At 37.5% G+C, this 20,767-nt stretch overlaps 1 protein-coding gene across 1 annotated transcript in view; it reads right to left on the reverse strand.

Moving 5' to 3' along the window:
* Window positions 1-19,797, reverse strand: part of SNRK (SNF related kinase) — a 39,924-nt gene extending 20,127 nt beyond the window's left edge. The window contains exons 1-3 of the mRNA XM_057413296.1: window positions 19,721-19,797; window positions 10,430-10,529; window positions 8,445-9,138 (exon numbers count right to left, since the gene is read on the reverse strand). Of these exons, the coding sequence (XP_057269279.1) occupies window positions 8,445-9,033 (589 nt within the window). The 5' untranslated portion in view covers window positions 9,034-9,138; window positions 10,430-10,529; window positions 19,721-19,797. The remainder of the gene's footprint in view (window positions 1-8,444; window positions 9,139-10,429; window positions 10,530-19,720) is intronic.
* Window positions 19,798-20,767: the final 970 nt, after the last annotated feature.

Here is a 20,767-nt window from a genome sequence, read left to right on the forward strand (position 1 = left end):
AAAATCTAGGTCTCTTTCAAAAGCACAGTGAAGACCTCAAGATGCAATTTAGCCTTTAATTTGCATAGTAGTATATTGAAACTGCCATTGCTATAACAAGAATAAAATATGCGAGATTAGGATTTCTAAAAGCAGTAGTAGCTAGATGCAGTAGAGAATATTTTATTGTTTTTAAAGCCATTAAATAATGTTGAACTTGAAAGGACTGTTAAAGCAGGATTCCCAGGATCATAACAACCAGGGCTTTGTATATGCAACTTCCTTACATAACATGAAGTCACTGCCATAGAAACCAAACTACATCATTAGCTGTCTATGCTATGCCTGCCTTAACACAGGGCAGTCAAACATCTGTTATGCTCAAGTTTGTGCACTGTACAAAGGATATCCATATTCCTCTGCTTAACCACTGGAGCTTCACCATTTCATTAGGTATTGATTGCTTTCTAAAGTTCCTCATTTACTCCTAAAATAAGCACTATGGATTTCAGAAAGTTAGTTTACGTGACATAAGGGATTCTTATACCTTAAGATTCAAATTTCTACCGCTCCTCAGAAGTCAAACATGTCACGCTTTGTATATGCTATGTGAATTTGTGATTTTAAGCAGCCTAAAACACATATTCATATCGAAATAGACACATTTCACTTTTAAGTACCTAATGTAAATTGAGTCTGCTTATTAAAGTTGTTTATTTTTGTCCTTGACAGGAAAAAGGTGGTTTTTTTTTTTCTTCTAGCTTAAATGTAGAACTGCTTAACAGTTTATACAGTACATATTTCTCAGTTAATAAGAGAAATCTTTCTCCAGAAAGTCTGCTTCTTCAAAAGTGATTTGTAACACTGAGTAAATTTAGTCAGGTTTTATGCATTTCTCGTTGTAATGTTTACTACTAGAAGCCATTTAATGAGAAAAAAAAAACCAAATCTTTTATGGAGATGACAGTAACGTTTACATGTTTATTTTGCCACTGCAGCAGTATCAACACTGTGGATAAATGAAGGATGGAAATGGACCCCAATTTCCAGCACCATGGGCAATCTTAAGACATTAAAGAATGTGATCACAACTGCTTCAAAACAGATTTATGGAAGAAAGCCCAATCCATAGAAAAAGACACATCAGCTTTTAAATATTAAGTTCTTCTATGTAGAGGTAAAAAGCAAAATCCAATGCAAAGATCATCAGCATCTCTGCACTTTGGGCACAGTCAGGGCTATGCAGCAGCTGAACAGTATGTAAAGACTGCTGTTTTAAACTCCAGACAAAAAACCCTATTATGAACTGCTTTATTTGGATTGTAATTTAGGGGTGCAACCTTCACTGGGCTCCGAGTAGGTACAAGCTGATAATTCAGTGGTAAGAATGCTTTATACAAGTTGAAATTTAAGATCCTGTTCACAGCATAAGCTATGGAAAACAGAATGAACACATTTATAGCATAGCTTCATGTAATAGTCTGAAGAACCAGAACACAGTTGAAGAGTAAAAATTTATACGACATGTCAAACATTGCAGAAAATTAAACTTTAGAAAGTGATGAAAAATTACATCCTAGAGTATAAAAGGATAAAAGCTGATATAATACTGAATTGTTTGGATAGCAACTATTGATATACTTGTGCTTCAAAAGGAGAATAAGAAAAATATTTCCACTCCTATATAAGCTAAAAAGCTTTTAAAAATTGCATCTCTTGTATAAAAAGTCAGTAGCAAGATAATATAGAGTAACTGTTAATTATTTCAGCATTTCTATGTATCACAAGTATTTTTAGACTACCATGTGCACAGACTGCTGGAAGATGCTCAAACTGGAGCACTTGTGAAATCTGAAAAGTATGGGTAAACAACAAAGATTACTTTTTCACAGATGATCAGACTTTAAGTGATTGAACTGTTCTTCCATTCTTTAACTTTTAATGAAAAAGGCTTTGAATAAACTTATGTACTGACCGCTCTAGTTTTCAGGGATACCACCGCCTTAAATTCAGCTATTTTGGGGGTCTTTGTAAAGTAGAATTTATTTTTTCCTTGCAGAAAGCTGAGGAAGAGATCATCTGCAATCAATGCTCAAAACATTTTCAAAATTAACAGGCACAACTGGGTTTTCTCCTTGTTTTAAAGCACTACAAATCCAATTAAAATCGCTACTAGAACACATACACAAGTGAGTTAGAAATCTTTTCCTTCCCCCATCCATCCAAAAAAGAGCATGAACAGCAAATGGCATTTAGTAATTTATTTTCATAATTAGCTTATCTGTCTGATGAAAGAGTCTGCTCTATAGATGTTATTTTATTTGACTAAAACATGATCGTCAGTAACCAGTCTTATATTTGGAAGTGTTTCTTATTTTCATTCAGTCTGGCAACTAGCACTTAGTTTTCCCTGAAGACAATAGCATGGGTTTTGCTGGTTGCATAAAACTATTCAAATATAGAAAAAAAAGTTGTTCCTTTTTTTTAGTAATTACTGACTCTCAAATTTCAGCAAGGATATTTTGACAAAAACCACCACCCTTGAAAGGTCTTACTGAACACATGCCACTGCCTTTATTCCAAAACAGCCTGCTTGACTCATCAATTCTGCATTTAGAAATGCATTCCATCTCCTTTGGTTTCTGTTGCTTAGTCACATTTCAGAAGTTACCGAGTCTACATTAAAAACACAAACAAAACCAATGTTTTCTGCGTGAATTCCAAAACTCCTGCTCCAGGAAATAATGAGCCAGAATGAACACCAATACTAATTAGTTAAATGTAAAAGGAAGGTTTTCTCTCTGTATAAAACATATTCTCAAAATCACTGGACATACCAGTCTATAGAGCACATACAGCTTATGCACATTTCACTGCAATGTTTTTGGTTTCCTTTGTATATAAATACTAAGGTGAGTGTGCTCCTGGTATTTAAGAAATGCTTCATATTTTCTGATTGACTATCTTTGCCTAGAGGTTTAAGCTGTAGAACGTATAATTAGCACTTTATTTATAAAAAAATAAGGTCTTAGTACAGCTTTCCATGGGTGAATGCAATGCTTGAGCATCTGGTTTATAGTAAGTAGTACACTGATTTAGGTCCCACCATATCCACTTTGTCAAATTAGTCAGCCATGGGCTTGAACATAAGTAATCTGAATATTTGTTCGCAAGATACATGAAATGAAGCTTCCTGGCTATGGAGATGTATTTGTCATAATGAAATCTTGTTCCACAACAGCAGTTTGAAATATTATGAAAACAGTTCCCTCACAAACTCAGTGAGATGACTAAGAATCATCCCTATACTTAAGTTACAGTTTAGCTGATATGGTAGTAACTGAAGACTGTCTTGACAGGTTCTCCTCTGCAGCTTCACTTGGATAAATTATTCTTTGCTTCACCCAGTAATTTACTGGTGAATGCATTAAAACGTGTGCATGAAGTATTCCAGAATGGAACATAAGTCATACTTTATAAGTACTAGCCAGCACAGATTTACTGAGAAGTCATTAGGATCACAGACTCCCACCCTTCATTACAGCTCCATCACATCATAACTTCATTTCTGGATACAAGGCTCCTAAACCTGTAGCACAACACCCTCAATTTGAGGCATTAAGAATACTTTCTTGTTAATAAGTAATTGGATTGAGAGTAAAAAGCAGAATCAAAGGATAACATACTACACAAAAATTAGACTCCCCTAGCTGCATACCAATCAGCACAGAAGTAAATTCTTTGTTAACATGGCATGAATATCCTCAAGACTGAAACTTCCTAAACGTGTTCTACCAACCAATTCCTTGTATTTGCCCCTTCTAAAAATTACAAAAAGCTCATTTCTGACATTTTTTTTAAATTTGATTTGTTTTTTTCAGCAGCGAGATACACAGCACAGCAGGGAGAAGGCAGAAGAGTGTGGCTACTAACACAAGGACACAGGAAGAAAGCACAGCATGGAAATACTGTGTACTCACAACAATTCCTTCTGTTTTGCTTCAAAAAATCATCTGAAGCTGGAAAGTAGAGCACACAATTCTCCTAAAACCACACTTCGGACACTTAATGAGATTCTCTTACATAGAAGTTGAAAATAAATAAACTAGGCTGAGTTCATCGAACCTGAACTTGCTAACACAAAAAAAGGGCAGGTCCTACCACCTTCTCCCAGTACTCTAATCCAAACTGCATGCTCCCTTCACTTCATTTGCACCAGCTCTTCCACTCAGTGCTAAGGGAACAGCCAGTTCTGCTAACCTGGCAGAAGGCAAGCCTTCTGGTAAGGCAAGGCAGAAAACGTTTCTGTCAAGTGAGCTCATAAAAACAATTCATCAAATGGTCAGTCATGGAATAGAGTGCAGCACATGAGGAGTAAACTGCACTGGTACAAGCAAAACAGGGAAGACCTTTCATGCTGGAAGCAGCTAAGTATTACACTTCTAGCTTTCTGCACCCTTGTATCTTCAAGCTTTTTCTATAATATATCTAAATATAAATGTTCTATAGTGCTGCAATACAACATTAAGAAGGGAGATTTTCGAAACAGAACAATCAGTGAAAGTTTTTGCAGGACTTCTTGCTTTTCATTTCTGTCATATTGGGCTATAATCCGATTTTGAGCATACTGAAACTCCAGAATGCTGTCAGGTATGCTAAATGATTCAATACCGTATATGGTTTGCAAGTATTTTACCATCTTTTTAACTCGAGCCTTGTATTCAGCATTTTTATTGCGCAAAAGGTTAGTGTTATACACACTGGCCATTACGCTTACACTAGTCATTCAGTTTGTGAATAAAAGCTGTACCCACACAGAAACATCAAAACTAGCTCCAGAGGCTAGATAAGGCTCAAGCAACAGATAAATGTGGCTGAAGCTTTGAAAACCCACTCCAACCACACTATATTTAAGTAAGAATGCAAACATTTGATGCAAAAAGAAAACAAAAGAATTCGTGATCATTCCAACAAAAGACAAAGTGGGTCTAAAAGCAGTATAATGATCTCAGGAAAGCAAAATGTATGTATGACAAATCTTCTGTTTTCTTTAACAAGATACCCAGGTCTGGATTGCACAAGAAAGCCACCATCTAACTACTAAAGCAATGGATGTTATAGAAGTGCAACAAGGCAGGATGTTATCCTTTGCAACTGAGGCAGCAGCAAACTGGATTTAGACTACAAACTGCCAGTTGCAGTAGTATGCAGCAGTATAGCACTGAGCCACAGGAACCACAATATTCTTGTTAGTCGTGTCTTTTATGAGGAATATGCTGCCACCATTCTCTTGGTGTTGCTGTGACAACAAACCACAGGGCTAAGTAATCCTGATGGTACCTACAATGTTATTTGTGTATCACATTACCCTGTTAGAGGCCTGCACTCAACTGCTAAAGAAACAATCACAGTCTTAAGGATCTGAATTTGCCCATTTCTCATCCCTAGAAGGATGAATTCACTCTGCAAATGTTTCCATGCAGCTACAAAACCACATACAGAATATCTGACTATAATAATAAAACCTATCAGAAGTGCCAATGTCTTCCAGAATTACTGTAGCCCACACAGCACTTAACACTTTGTAGAGATGCCAAGCAGTTAAAATAGAATTTGCTCTCCTCTGAAAGAATCAACTGATCTGAAAAACTGTAATTAAACTTTATCACCTAGGAAAGAGGTGATTTCTACTCATTTAATGATCCAATCTGTTGATGCTGGTAGAGCAAAAGTATTACCAGAAGCATGCTTTATTCTTTCTCACCTGTAGTTACGCACTTCTGAATACTGCTGGAGTTCACTGGATTGCACCATTGCTCTAGACAGAACTCAGCCTGACCTAAAATATGTCCATTTGATTTACAAAATGAACTTTATGTGCAACAACAGTCTTCTCACTTTCCTCTGACCAGAACAAATTTTAATTGAGTGTGAAAAAAATATGGGAAACTACAGGCAACAGAACTTAATATCTAACTCAGCTTTTTCAAAAGCCCTGGGAGCGTAAGATCATTGCCTAATATTCCTCTTGCCTCATTTTAACTACAGCCTTAAACACAAAAGGAAATGAGAGACCTAAATTAAATAGTCTCTTTTCAAGTGTGAAAACTTTAAAGTAGCATCACAAACGGGACATTAATCCCTGAACTGGCTGAAACAATTATGTTTTCATAAAGCAAGCTTTTCCATGATACTTATGAAGCATATAACATAGTAAAAAACTTGCCCGGAATATTTCAGCTCTTTGCAGCAAACAAATGTATCCTTCATATCACATTCTAATATTATTTGTAAGACACCAGAGAAGACATGTTTGTGGAAAAAATCTTCAACAAGAAAAACCCACTGTATACCTTGATCAGTTTTTCTTGCAGTAATTTTTGCAAATACAGCAACAACTTTGGATACATAAAAAAAGGTTTAAAAAATATTTAATGAATGCAAATATACCTTAACATGCACAGCATATAAGCAGGGCAATCCTTTTTAATTTGGCATTTTAGTAAATCAAGCTGGTTTTCAAGTGACCAGATGCTCATAAAGGGGCAGGACCATGTAGCTACACTGGAGAAAGCATGACCTCCTTTCTCATAAGCAACTAACTTTTAGATTGGTTCAGCTATAATATAATTTCATCCTAACTGCAAAAAATCTTTCCCATTGCCAGTCATTACTGCAATATTAATAGCCCTATTCATCCAACAACTGAATGAGTTCACAGCGCTTCACCATAATTTCAAGCTATATATACACACCTTGCATATTACTAGCACCAAAATGTAACTGATATAATTTCTCTTCTTTGAAAATGTCTAATTTATTCTTAATTTCAAGCATCTTCAGTTGGGCAGCAATTACAAAACTTCAGTTTTTGTTCAGTGTCCAAGATCTGACTGCTACTCTTTTTCAACACGTAATTCACATAAGACACTGTATAGAATACTTAACAAATGTACTGTTTCATGTAGCTTCGGAGGGCACTGCATGCTTCAGGACTCATGCTTCAGGAAATTCTCAACATAAAAAGACAAAGAACACCACAGAAAAATTCAGGAGTTAGGATCCCCGATTTGCCACTAATAAAACCAGAACTAACTCATCTAACAGGGGCCTCTAAGTAGAAATCATTTTGTCAAGCATCACTTCAGCATCACCATGGATTTGCAAAACCACAAATAGCACAGACCTCTAAAATCCCTAACTATAGCACTTGCAAAAGTAGCCCACAGTAAAACACCTATTCAAAGTTAGAAGCCATGAAGTAACATTCAAATGTTTAAGCAAAGACCACAAGTTCTACTAGCTAAAAATATTTATATTAAAAATAATGCAAGAATTTTAGTTCACTAGCCTGCAGGAATACTTTGACAGCATGTAAAATTAGCAGACTGTTTACCTCCAGTAGATTGGTAAGAAAATCGGCAAGTCAGTCTTAATTTAAACCATCACCACAGCTACTACTATAACCATAGCAAAACACACACACAGCTGTGTCAGAGCCTTAATGGGTGTTGTTAAGAGAGTATAAGTATCACATACTGGGAACTCAAGAACTAGAGACATGTTGACTACAGTAAGGTATTTCTGAAGCATCATTTGGAATTGAATTTATTGTAGAGGTAAGTTCTATCTCAACCAACAGATAGGAGTAACCTATATGACTACAGAATATTATCTAGTGACTCTTATTAATGCTTAACGACTATTTGAAAAAAAACTCTAAGTTAATTCTAATATCATATGCAGTAGACCTAACAGAGAGAGCAAGAGAATTATCTGCAGTCTGCCTAGCACACTTTCCAGCTAGAAACATACAGACAAATCCACACATTACTATTTCTTCTACCTTTCAAACAATTGGGAGCAACTAGAAACTCACTCTCTACTTTTTCTCAGACAAGAAAAGGGCAGAGAAGGGAGTGTTAAAGCCTTCTTTAACTCCCCATCTTCTCCTCTGATTAGGTTTAGACAAATTAGTATTTATTAGAAATTGATTCCCACCACCTTGCAGCAGAAGACATAAGAATGACAGTGTGAGTCCAGGCTGCTTATGTAGCTGAAATGAGCTAAGAAAATCACTCTGGGTGTTTGGGGTTTTTTTCAGCAGCAATGGGGGGGAACAATGGACATTAAATTAAAAACAGGCACTTCTCTGAAAAGGAGATAGGTCCTCTTAACAAGTACAAATATACACTGTATTCACATTCTTAGTAGCAAAGTTAATTACAATGCATACAATTGCATCACTTCATACACAAAGAACTTTTATGCATTTTTGCAAATGTTTGAGTATCTCCTTCAAACAGAGCTGCTCCAACATTAATTCATCCATAACTCATCCAGATTATAAAATTATTTCTTGCCAGTTAGCTGGCTTTCACATGGGGCATTATCTTGAAACAGAAAACAGAGTGCTACAACACCACTGTACTTTAGATTAATAGGTGAATTCAAAAAGGACATACCCACTGCTGGTGCATCGTATTCATCCCCAAGTAAAATTTCAGGAGCAGAATATGCAAGAGATCCACAGCTTGTGGTGAGCTTCTTTCCAGGCTGAAATTTATTGCTGAATCCAAAATCAGTCAATTTCACAAGTCCTTGTTTTTCAAAGAAGACCACATTCTCTGGCTTTAAGTCTCTGTGAACTACGTGCAGTTTATGGCAGTAGGATATAGCATGAACTATTTGAGCAAAATATTTTTTTGCCAGATCCTCATTCAAACCTTCTTCATGTTTCATGATGTAATCGAACATATCTCCTCCATCACCTAGCTCTAAGATAAGATATAGCTTAGTCTGGGTATCAATCACTTCATACAGCCGTACTATATTGGGATGTTGCACTAGTTTCATGCATCTAACCTCTTGAAAAAGATGTCCAGTGGCTAAAGTGTCTAGTTTGGTCTTGTCAATTACTTTTACTGCTACTTTTTCACCTGTAAAGACATGACGAGCAAGTTTGACCACAGCAAAATGGCCTCTGCCCAAAGTTTTATCCAAGTCATACAATCCTGCAATTTTTCCATCGTATCCTCGCTTGAAGCCTGCCATTCTGTTTCAGAAGATGATATAATATTTAAGCTCTTTGGAAGTGCGATCTTTTCATATACGAGTATCTGACGCAAATAAATAGCCCATTGTCACTGCCAAGCGTACCTAAAAAATTAAAGGATAAGATTACGCATTTGTGTAAAAATACACAAAAATATTACCCTGTAGTTCTCCTAAAGTCATACTGGCATATTTTTACAGATTACTTATGAAATTCTTCAGGGGTTTTTGTAAAGGGTTTGATAAGCCATGTTGTGTTAACCAAATTTCTGAAATCACAACAGTGCAACAATGAAAATTTCTCTTAAACAGTGGCCTTCATGTTTTTGAGTTAGAAACCTTGCAAGCAACACTTGAAAAAGTCAGCATTATGAGGACTGTTAAAATTGGCAAATCTGAAATATGTAACTTTTACAGCTACATCAGAAACCAGCCAGGCAGCACAGAACACTGACAAGATGAACATGCTTAATTTACTTAGTTTTGACATATTCCTTCATGTTGTAGCATGAAACAGCAGTAATACAAATTTTTGAATACTTTCTCCCTTTTAACAGCTTCTTGTTTAGCAAGCTCAGACTGACATAGAAGGCTTAATTTTGTTACTCTAGTTTGAGCATTATCAATCAATACTGAAATTACAACAAACAAAGCTTTATAGGCTGAAATGAAACATTTGGCTTGGATGTACTCTTAGTGCTAAACAAAAACGTCTTCTTAAATATTTTGACTGGAGTTACAAAAACTGGTGATAAAAAGTTTGCATGCAGGCTGCATATGTTCAGCAGTCCTGAAAATGAGTCAGAAGGGGAAAAAAGTGTAAAGGAAAGGAAGGGAACTCAATGGTTCAGCTTACTTATGCTGAACTCCCTCTTACCAGTTAATTTGGCATTTAAGCAAACAAGATACAACTTATAAAACATTCATATTCAAACCTGGTTTTTAAGGTCTTATGTCCCATTGCCATTTTTTTCTTTTTTTCACATTCAAAACTTTCCCAGAACTTTTCCTGCATCTTTAACTTAGATTGAGATTTACATAAAAATCTGTAGCTATCAAAAAGCTAACCATTTCTCCCACTTTGAGTGCAAAGTAGCTAGAAATATTAAAATTAGAGGGCTTATTGCCAACTCAAAATACAGAAAACAGCTCTTTAGCATGTATTTTCCATTTCAAAACTGAACTTCAGAAAAAAAAACCTCTAAAAATGAATCTGGCAAACAAACTGACCCTTACATTACTTATTCTCAAGTCAAAAATGTAAGCATTAGATTAAAACCACTCCCTGCTAAACAAGTTATTTCACAGGCAGTGAAACTAATGAACCTGGTTTCATATGGATTCAATTACAAGGTTGGGGGTCCTATGAGGATTCTCTGATGTTTAGCAATCTCACCTTACTGCTTCTCTCAGGAAGGAGCCATGGTGTAACCTCTTCTCTATGCAGCTGTCTACTTCCATTAAGTCCGTGGGAATTCAGTTTGAGACCTCCACCCCTGTAAAATTTGAATTAAATCAATCAACTTCTGAAACCTCATAACTTAGACAAAGAACAGGGTAAGTGTAACAATTGCAAACACTGGGCTGTGGGGCTCTTCTTTAAAGATTATGATCATGCTTTAAAAACTTCACCGCGTTTTGTGTTACTGTACCCTTTCATTCTGCTACTAAGCTCTATGTGCTTCAGATGCTCTTCCAAAAACCATTTCACTGGAAGATGCCACAGAATCAAAACTGGGGTTGGCATTATCTGCTTCCCATCTCATCCCATACTGCTCATCTTACAAAGTTTCCCCTACTATTCCCAGTGAATCATGTAATACCATCTCATCCTTATTTCAGAAAGTACAAAACTAGTTTAGAACATGCTACATTAAACTGAACACCCATGCCAAACACTCTCCTATCCATTACAGGTTGCACAGGGAAGAACATAGTACAAAGGCAAACACAGTAAACAATGAAAAAGATTTAAAACCTTCTTTACATCAGAGCACAGTGGCTTCTTGTTTAATAATGCCTGACAGATTCCACCCCAGCCCTCATGAAACTGGACAGGTGCTTTATTAAGGCATGTGAATTTTCAGTATCAAGAACATCCTGCAACAAGGGTTAACTCACTTAACTACGTGCTGTGAGAAGAACCACTTCCTCTTGTTTTTAATCCCCTGATAACCTGTGCATCTTCTAATTCACTGTCTGGTCCAAAACAGGAACTATCATACTCTATTTACCTTGCCTCAAGCAACTCAGTTTTAGCTTCCTCTCTTCCCAGATTCAGTTCAATCTTGTTCAAGTCCTAGTCTGTCACTCCTTTTAGAGGTTACTCTTTTTTTTTCTACTACTACTGAGCACTGACATAATGTTTTCATTTAATGTTTTATTATTGTTTTACAACGTTCTGTCATACTGACCTAACCCCCAAAATAAAGGCTAATGAAAAACAGTCTATATATACATGCAAAAACCACTTAACCTTAACCTGTATGAAGCAATAGGGGAGATAGTAATCAGCTGTTCCACATATGGTTGTGCGACTGTGTGGCTCAAGTCTCAATCCTAAAAAGACTGCAAGCATTTAAAGAAAGAAGAAAAAAAAAACAAAACAAAAAACCACCACTCTCCCCCACAGAAACATGCTTTATAAAATTCCTGTCTTGATAGCTTCTTAAGAAATAAAAAAGAGCACTTAAAGACAACTTTTTTAACTGCCATTAGGACATAACACTTCCTTACAAATCTGTTTTACTTCTAATGCATTCTATACTCAATACTTTATGCTAAACTGGAGTAGTTTAGTATCTACTTAGCATCACTTAAATTTAAAAAACAACTTTAAAGTTGTGTCAAAAAACAGACACTTGATCCCTATGCAATTGAAGTTACCAAGTTATCATGAAAAATCTTTACTCTCTGAGGAGACATGGCTTTAAGAGAGATTTTCTGTTAAGTCTTGGGTTCAAAAACAACACCTACAGACAAGACAGCTTTTTTAGTGCATGGCAAAAAATGTTACTGAAAGAGATAAGGAAGATGGAGGTAAAAAAGCACCAGTCAATTTTGAATTTGCTGTTCTATCTTAAATTCAAGAAGGTTCCATCCCTGGCAGAGCAAAAAGGAGAGAGTAAACCCAGCCAGATGTAACAGAATGCAGCTTGTCTGAACTGAAGTAACTACAACACTCAGCAGTAAGGAAAGATTTATACTAATTATTTTGTTCACTTGGCATATTCTCAACCATCTTTGTACAAACTCAACAACTGATTTATCTCTAAATGACAGAATACACAACAACATTGCTGGCACAAAATTCCAGCAAAAATCAATTATAGTTAAGCCATGGAGTAATACATCATACAGTACTCCATAGGACAAAAGCTGACAGAAACGGAAGATAAACTATGGTCACTAATGTTGCAGCCCCATTAGCAGAAATAAAATTAATACAGATTCATTAACAGTTTAACATAAAGTCTCCACAGTAACAGACCAATTAACCTTTAATTCTGTGGGTTTAAAATAAAACTTCAGACATGAATCTCCCGCAGCTAAACACAAGGATCTCACACCCACATATGGTTTGAACGGAACATACAAAATTAAGAATAGTTCAGTAGTAGGAAATGGATGCAAAGCTGTCACAGTGCATAGATACAAGCTTGATCACAATTTAAATAGGCTACTTAAAGGATCACAGTTACAATACAAATACGTTTCAGAAAAGTAATTTCTTTTTCTTAGTTGCTCTCTGGAATAAGAAAGCAGAATTTTGAAAGCACTTAAGGATCAACCAATAGTGCAGTTTCACAAGGTACCAGTTTTCAAGCTGAAGCCTCTTTAAGACCCTTTCTTTGCAGCTGTTTCCTTAGTTACATCAGTAAAACTTCTGGAGCAAAATATAAACGGAACTGCCCAAAACTTCCAGATTTAACACATCTACTTACCATCACACTCCAAACTGCTATCTTTAATGACAGATCATTTCATTGATCCAGTTTACAGTCTGACCTCATGTCCATTTCTACCAATGGAGGAGCTGCAAACTGCAGCACACAAAATTTCAACCAGCCATACTTTGCCAGCAAGCAGAACTACAGCCTGAGGAAAAACACTTAAAAGACAGTTATATCACAAAAAATATCTGCCTTTCCTTTTATTCACATTATCTCAAGTCCTTTATGAGTTTATTTTTCAGCACTGGGTTTTCTAGTTGGTGAGATTACTAACCATTAGCAGCATATAATCCATGTGGCTAATTATGTTTTTTTTTAAAAATGCCATTTTCCCTAACTATACCAGAATGCAGCTACGCCCTTCATACTCATTTTATGCAATGTCAACATTTGCCAGTAAACAGCTGGCCAGTAAACAGAGCCTTCCTTCCATAGACACTCAAATACCCTATCTCACAAAATACTTCAAACAGCTTCTGTAACAGAGATCTGCAGAAGTTGTTTTGTAGTATCACAAGCATACTATTGAGAAGCTTAACAACAGTACTGTGACTCAACCATCTTTAAGAGATGGACGAATAGATCTCTAATGGATCTGTTTAGAAAAACAGCATGTTTCAGAAACACTAGTTTTTCTTTCAGTAATTCATCCTGTTCAAAAATTTTTATTAGATTATACATTACATATAAGACCAGCCTAATGCATCTTACCTTAATGTGTGTATTAGCTTCTTTAGAAAATTAAGACTCAAGGTCCCATTTCAACAAAATGTTATAATACTATCAATGTAAAAACTTCCCTGCATTATCAGGCTAACAGACATGAAAGCTAAAGTAATCTCTGTCCACAGCTAACCATTCCTGTCTCCCTTCAGGATAAATGAAGATTCACTCAACACGGATAAGAGTCGATGATAAAACAAATTGCACCCTGAAGCAGATAGCTAAACAGATCAAATGAATCATTTCTTAGAAGCACACATTTTCATTTTCTGTAACAGGAGTTTAGGATGACTAGTTCAGTGGATGCATACACTACACACATCCAAAAGACACATTAAATAATTTTCACTCTATTTCTCCTTTTGCTCTCTTTTGTCTCAGATGAGTAAAAGCATCTATAGCAATTATTTATTTACTACACAATTATATGGTAAGAGTAAGACTTATGTTGCTAGTCATCTTAGAAATAGGAAACCAAAATTTGACATAAACTGATCAGAGATCCAGAAGCAATTTTTTACTCTGAAAATAATTTGTACAGACCATTAGAATCTGAAAGCAAATATCAACTCAGTATATAAACTGTGCAAGTATAATTTTCCACATTTTTTCCAGTATTTCCTGTCAATTTTTATCTGCTGTAAAATACCTCCACAACCTAATCTATGAGCCTTTAAAAACAGTCTTTGTTACTATATGAGCCACTCTTTTATATAATGATGCCTTCACCAGTGTGTCAAACTGCTTTCCCCAAGAGGGTTTTTGATCACTTTTATATAAGGGAAAGCCAATATGCTAGACATTGGTACAAAGTGTTACAAGACTGAACTGTGAAGAACATACACACCAAATTGCACCATGCATACACACATATCTTCCCCTTTACTGATTACAAACCCCGTAAGCTCTCCTGCTCCTGACAAGTTCCATAATAAAACACTACACTAGATCTTTTCAAGGTGTACATGCACTTCTTTTATTTTCATATTAGCCACAGCATCAGCATCCACCTCATACTACAATGACAAGATGTATCAGCAAATCTCTCTACCATTCAGCATGGCTACAGCTAAAATGATGAAGATAAGAGTTACCAAGTAGTTCTGTGCTCCAAACATAAAGGAAGAATTAACCTGCAGGATCTAACTGTATTCCTTACTTTTAAATAGCCTTCAGAATTTTGTTCTGAAAGATATGAGAGCTGCCAATTGCAGAAGCTTTGCCATTAAACATTTGGCAAACCTGTAGTGAAATGTCAGTTTTTCACGGTTTCAGAATGTATTACAGGCATGAGAGCTACTGATGCCTAGCCTTAACTCTTCCAGAATTAAAAACAAATAAAAATAAATCCAGAAATAAAAATAAAGCCCTAACAAGAAAACTTCAACCCTTAAGGTCCATTATCCAGTGAAGAGCCAGCAGCAGAAATTTGACAGGCCAATAAACTTAATACAACATTGCTCTTCAACCTATAAACAAAAGCCTGGAGGAGACAGGGGTAGCATTACAGATTTGAGAAGAAATAAAAGTCACTAATGTTATTTTGCAATAGAAAATTATGAAAGCCTGCATTACCTGAGATCTAAGAGCAAGACTCTGAGGCAGCTCTGATGTATGAGAAAAATTAAACTTACAATGCACGACTCAGGATATCACCAAATAGAGAATACACTTATTTCTTAGACAAGAAATTCCCATTGAGACCTACAGATTGCTGTCTACCATTCTATTTTCTTGAAGATTAGTACAGTCACATCAAGCATGGAAAGTTTAAATTTTCCTCTTTCACATGGGTTTACAAAGCTGTCGTGAGTGGTTTGCAGAACACCAGCAAAGAGCAAACTAAAATATGAGAACTGTGTTGTAGAGCCTCACTAGATAGTTGGTATCTCTGTGAAAACCATCTTCAATACAGACAAGTACAAAAAGCCACTGGATTTGATTTAGTCCTTCAAAGCCTCATTTTAAACAGTCAAGAATGTTCATTTATGAATATACTCTTTGTCCTGGGTTCAGCAATAGCAGTCATTTTTCTCCTTCTTAGTAGCTGTAGCAGTGCTGTGTTTTTGACTTTCAGCCTGGGAACAGTGCTGATAACACCAGTGTTTTTAGTTGCTACTTAGTCTGACCAAGGACTCTGAGTCTCATGCTCTGCCAGGGAGGAGGGGAAGCCGGGAGGAAGCAGAAAGAGGATACCTGACCCAAACTAACCAAAGAGGTATTCCATACCACAGCACATCATGCCCACTATATAACCTGGGGGCAGTTACCCAGAAGGGCTAGATCACTGCTCGGGTCAGGCTAGGTATCGGTCAGCAGGTGGTGAGTGACTGTATTCTCTTCCCTTGTTATTTCACTTATCATTATTATTATTGGTGGTAGCAGTAAGTAGTTTGTGTTATACCTTAGTTACTGAGCTGTTCTTATCTTAACCCATGGGAGTTACATTCTTTCAATTCTCCTCCCCATCCCTCCAGGAGCGGGAGGGAGGAAGGGGGGGAGTGAGAGAGCAAGCTGCGTGGCTGGGTTTAAACCACAACACTCTTCCCACCCCACCCAAAAAAAAATTTAAAAAAAAAATCCAACAACAAAAAACTAGGGGCATGAAACTGACTATGAAAATTTTCATATCAGACAAAAATCATTGATTCCTGATGGTATCACCATCTTTTAGACAGAACACCACACCTTTATTTCCAGAAAAACTACTGCAAGAACTTCACAAAAACCAGACAACTCTGATTTCTATTCCACCAATCTAGACTCTCTTATAGCAATCGCCTCATCTACTCCATGTTCATGAATCCTCAAAATTGCTTTGCCTGTTTCAAATGTCAATTTATTAACATGACCACATTGTTTTCTCATGCAAGACAGTGTAGCAGAGACCACTAACAGAAGCCCTAAACATTCCACATTAATCAATGAAAACTCCAGTGTGCCTTATCATTTTAACAAGTTACCACTGTTGTAACACCTAACTTCATCTTTTCTGTGTCAATTCAGAATCATAAACATGGTTTTTATTCTGTGTCAAGGGAGGTGAAAGCATCAAATGCTAGGTCAAATATGAGTTTTCGGATGCAAACGTGTATACATATTGTTAATACCTATGTCATGGTTTAACCCTAGCAACTAACCACCACAAAGCCACCCCTGCCCATGGGATGGGAGAAGAATCAGGGAAAAAGGTAAAAAGTCATGGGTTGAGGTAAGAACAGTTTAATTGAAGTAAAATTTCAATAACAAAAATGTAAGGAAATGGGGTGTCGGGGATAGAAACAAGAACAGAACAAAAAAACCCAAATGATGCACAACACAGTTGCTCGGCACCTGCTAACCGATGCTTTGCCTGTCCCCGAGTAGCAATCGGTGGCTCCCAGCCAACTCTCCACAAGTTTCTGTAACTGAGCATGACATTCTATGGTATGGAATATCTCTTGGACTAGTTTGGGTCAGCTGTCCTGGCTGGGCTCCCTCCCATGACGAGCAATAATAATGTCTATTAAATTTCTTAAGAACAATCTCTGAGCTCAAATATGAAGACAGCTTCATTTGTTTAGCAATACCTTTGCTAACATAAAACTTAAGTGCAGAATTGACTTAACTTGCCACTGAGATACTGACATTTTCCATTTAGGATACAAACTACTTAAACCTTAAGAATCAGATCTACTCCAATCTCCAGCCTATACTTCATCCTCATTTATAGCATTCTAATCCTATAGCATCCTTACCAGTTAGTAACTGTCAGACACCTGAAATTCACCATGATTCAACACGAACTAAAATTACAGAAGTCTAGGCTATCATCTTATCTCTCAAGTAAAGTTGGTTTAAGGCCAGCCAGTAACTAGATAGTAGACTGCTGCAGAAAACACAGAATGATACATGAAGAGTAACAACCAGGCTGTCAAATTCAGTGCAGCATTTATGTCCCAACACTGTTGAAGATCACTGTAAACTGAGAGATTCAGCTTCACAGAAAGTGAACATGCTCTGTTTTATATTTCACAAGTACAAAAAAAAAAAAAATACAGAGCACTTTTCCCTCATTCAGTTTTAACATTGGTGAATTACCAACTTATATATACTAGAACTCTGCCAGGGTAAGTTATCCTAGAATTGCAAGTGAACACACAGTTTTTCAAATCCTCTTAAACTCTTACATAATACTGTTATGTGTATTAAAACAACAGCTACTTTACATTATTACAGAAGCTGCAGCATTCCAGTTCAGTGCTTGAAAATAGCTTGATAAGGAAGATGCACAGAACCTCACAGGTTACTAAAGTGAAGAGTGCATGAAATTTAATACTACTATATTCATAATAAACTACAGTTCAACCTGATATACAAAAGGTAGTGTCCCTGATCTGAACCACATTTCATCCATTTCTTATTTTAAAACATAATTAGAAAACACTATTAAGTAGGAATGAACAGTTCATCAATACAGTTACAGCATTCCAGCGGAATTTTGAAAGCAGACAAAACCCAAGAAAAAGTGCATTATTTCATGAGAGATTCTGAGGAAAACCTAGCTGCACCAGGATATTGTGCCCTTGAAAGCAGGGCAGGCAAAGCAAGACAAAGGCACTGGTTTGGCATTACAGTTGCTAGTAGAATAAAAAGTACCATGATACACTGAAGGTGTAGACTGCAAAATTATTTGAATAAGATATTGAAGGCAGCAAGTTAGAGCTTTAGAAGAGATCAGGTTGGTCAGAACAGTGCGCAAGGAAGAGGACTATTATAAGCAGAATAGTATCTGCAGTAGCCTATTGACATGCACACTCTTAACATGCTATTTGTTTAGAATATTCAGAGAGCAGACTATGTATCTACAGTGTAACCACCCAGAGCACATGAGAATATCAGTTTGCACAGCCAGATGACTGTACAAAAGTACCTGTACTTTCCTGCTTCTTAATTGTGCAAAACCAAAAAAACAGCCAAAGAGAAAATCCCACATGTAACCCCAGAGCAGTTTATCACTAAGTCCACTTACAATGTCATCTTCCCTCTTCCCTGTGTTTGTTGGAAGCTTCAGGTGTGGATCACAAAGATTCTCTTAAAAAAGCCAGATGCATGTGCTGTCTTAAATGATACATGGGCTCCCAGGCATTACTCTAGCATTCAGGTTAGCTTCTTTTCCCAAACATTTGAAAAATCATTCTACCACCCTCCTGGTCATTTGCACCATTCTGGAAAAATGTGAGACAAGACTGGACATTCTCCTCCTTAACTTGAATGGTTAAGTCTCTAAATCTAGATGCTTTCATGCACTAGAAGTAAAAGGGGCAGCTATTAGCCTATTTAAGTTAACATTTCAACATGTTCCTTAACGTAAAATCCGATTACGTTCTGTAGAAATGACTGTTAGCTCTTGCAAGTTTATTTAAGATTTGTTCTTTCTAAGGATTAGCAATAGCACAAAACCACCAGCCAAATTCCCACTTCCTGTGATATACAGTGATCAAAAAAATCCCAACCCTTCAGTAACCCAGTTCCTAATGGTGCATGCCTTGCAAGACCTGCTTATTTCCAACCTAATAAATATTTTCCTGTAAACACCTCTATATAGAATTCATTTTGCTGAGATTCATTAAACTGGTCCTTCCCCAGAGCCTGACGATCTAAATAGATCCATAATAAACAACTCCAAAAAGCAGCCTATATGACTAAGTAGTGACTGCACTACAGAGGGCAGGCGTAAGCAGATTTACATGCAATTCATTCATGCTAGATGGCTGTAAACCATATAATACACTTCAGCCCCAGGAACTGCAATGGTACCATTAAGGAAACCACTTCTTTGCATATCTGCTCTTAATAAGCCCTTGAAAGCAAGATGATCAGTAAGAAACTATCTTCATATAAGCAAAAACCCAAAGCTTTTTATATGCCCATATGCTTTTGTAAAGGGTTCTCCCCTTCACAAGTGTTTCAGTACAGAATCATATCACAGAATGGTTTGGGTTGGCAGGGGCCTTAAATTAAGCCCATACCAATAAAACTATTCAATCTGAAAATAGGTCACATTTGTCTCCAGCCATCCTCTGGTCAATACAGGCTTTTTTCCTGGTGGATACTCCCCAATACTTTATCCAGTGTACTTATTAGGAAAAAATTAAAAAAAAAAAAAAAAAGGAAAAAACACCAAACAAAATCCCCTACCAAACTGAACCACATAGGTCTGTCCTTCAGCTATTACCAAGACTGTACATCAACCACAAACATCATCTTCCATAAATATAACCAGTGGAGTACCATCTGGGTGCCAAAACGTACCTAGCAGAAAGCACCAAGACCTCTATCCAGGGCTCACCTACTCATCCCACCGATTCTGTAACGATCCAAAGGCAGCAAATTCAGTACAAGAAGCGTATTGACGGAAGTAATACATGTATCCACAAAGATACTTGTGCTATAACTGCTCCGTCAGGAACACGTTCCAGCTCCGCGGAGAAAGCCACCCGCTTGCATTCAGAGAACCTGTTGGCTACGCACCCGGTTCCGAGGGGCAAGATGCACCGTCATTCCCCCCAAGCGCACCCGTGACCGGACCGACTCCATAACAGGAGAGCTTTCGCCTCCCTTGTTTATCTCTTTTTGACTCAAGCGACAACAAGTACAAGGCGGAGCGGGGAACCCGCGCGAGCCCGCGAGCCGCGCAGCGCTGCGCTGCGCCTGCGCGACTAAGAGGCCGCGCCATTGGGGGAGGAAGGGGGGGGGGGGGGGGGGGAGGGGGGGAAGCGAGGGCGAGGCGGGGCAACGGACACCCGCGCGAGCCCGCGAGCCGCGCAGCGCTGCGCTGCGCCTGCGCGACTAAGAGGCCGCGCCATTGCCGTCACGGGCGGGCCAATGGCGGGCGGGAAGGGTGAGGAGCAGCAGCGTGAGGGTAGGGCAGGAGGGAACAGCTAAGCGGAAGAGGGGTGAGTTGGCGGCAGTGGGGAAGAGGATAAGTTCCGGGACCTGCTTTCTCTGCGGCTGCCTCCATGTCCTGAGCAATTCGGCCTGGAAATGGAACAAATAAGAGCTCAGAGGAGGGAAGA

The sequence above is a fragment of the Pezoporus wallicus genome, unplaced genomic scaffold (assembly GCF_028554395.1).
Source record: "Pezoporus wallicus isolate ANWC-B61680 ecotype Strahan unplaced genomic scaffold, APGP_CSIRO_Pwel_v1 contig_6651, whole genome shotgun sequence".
Lineage (NCBI taxonomy): Eukaryota > Metazoa > Chordata > Aves > Psittaciformes > Psittacidae > Pezoporus > Pezoporus wallicus.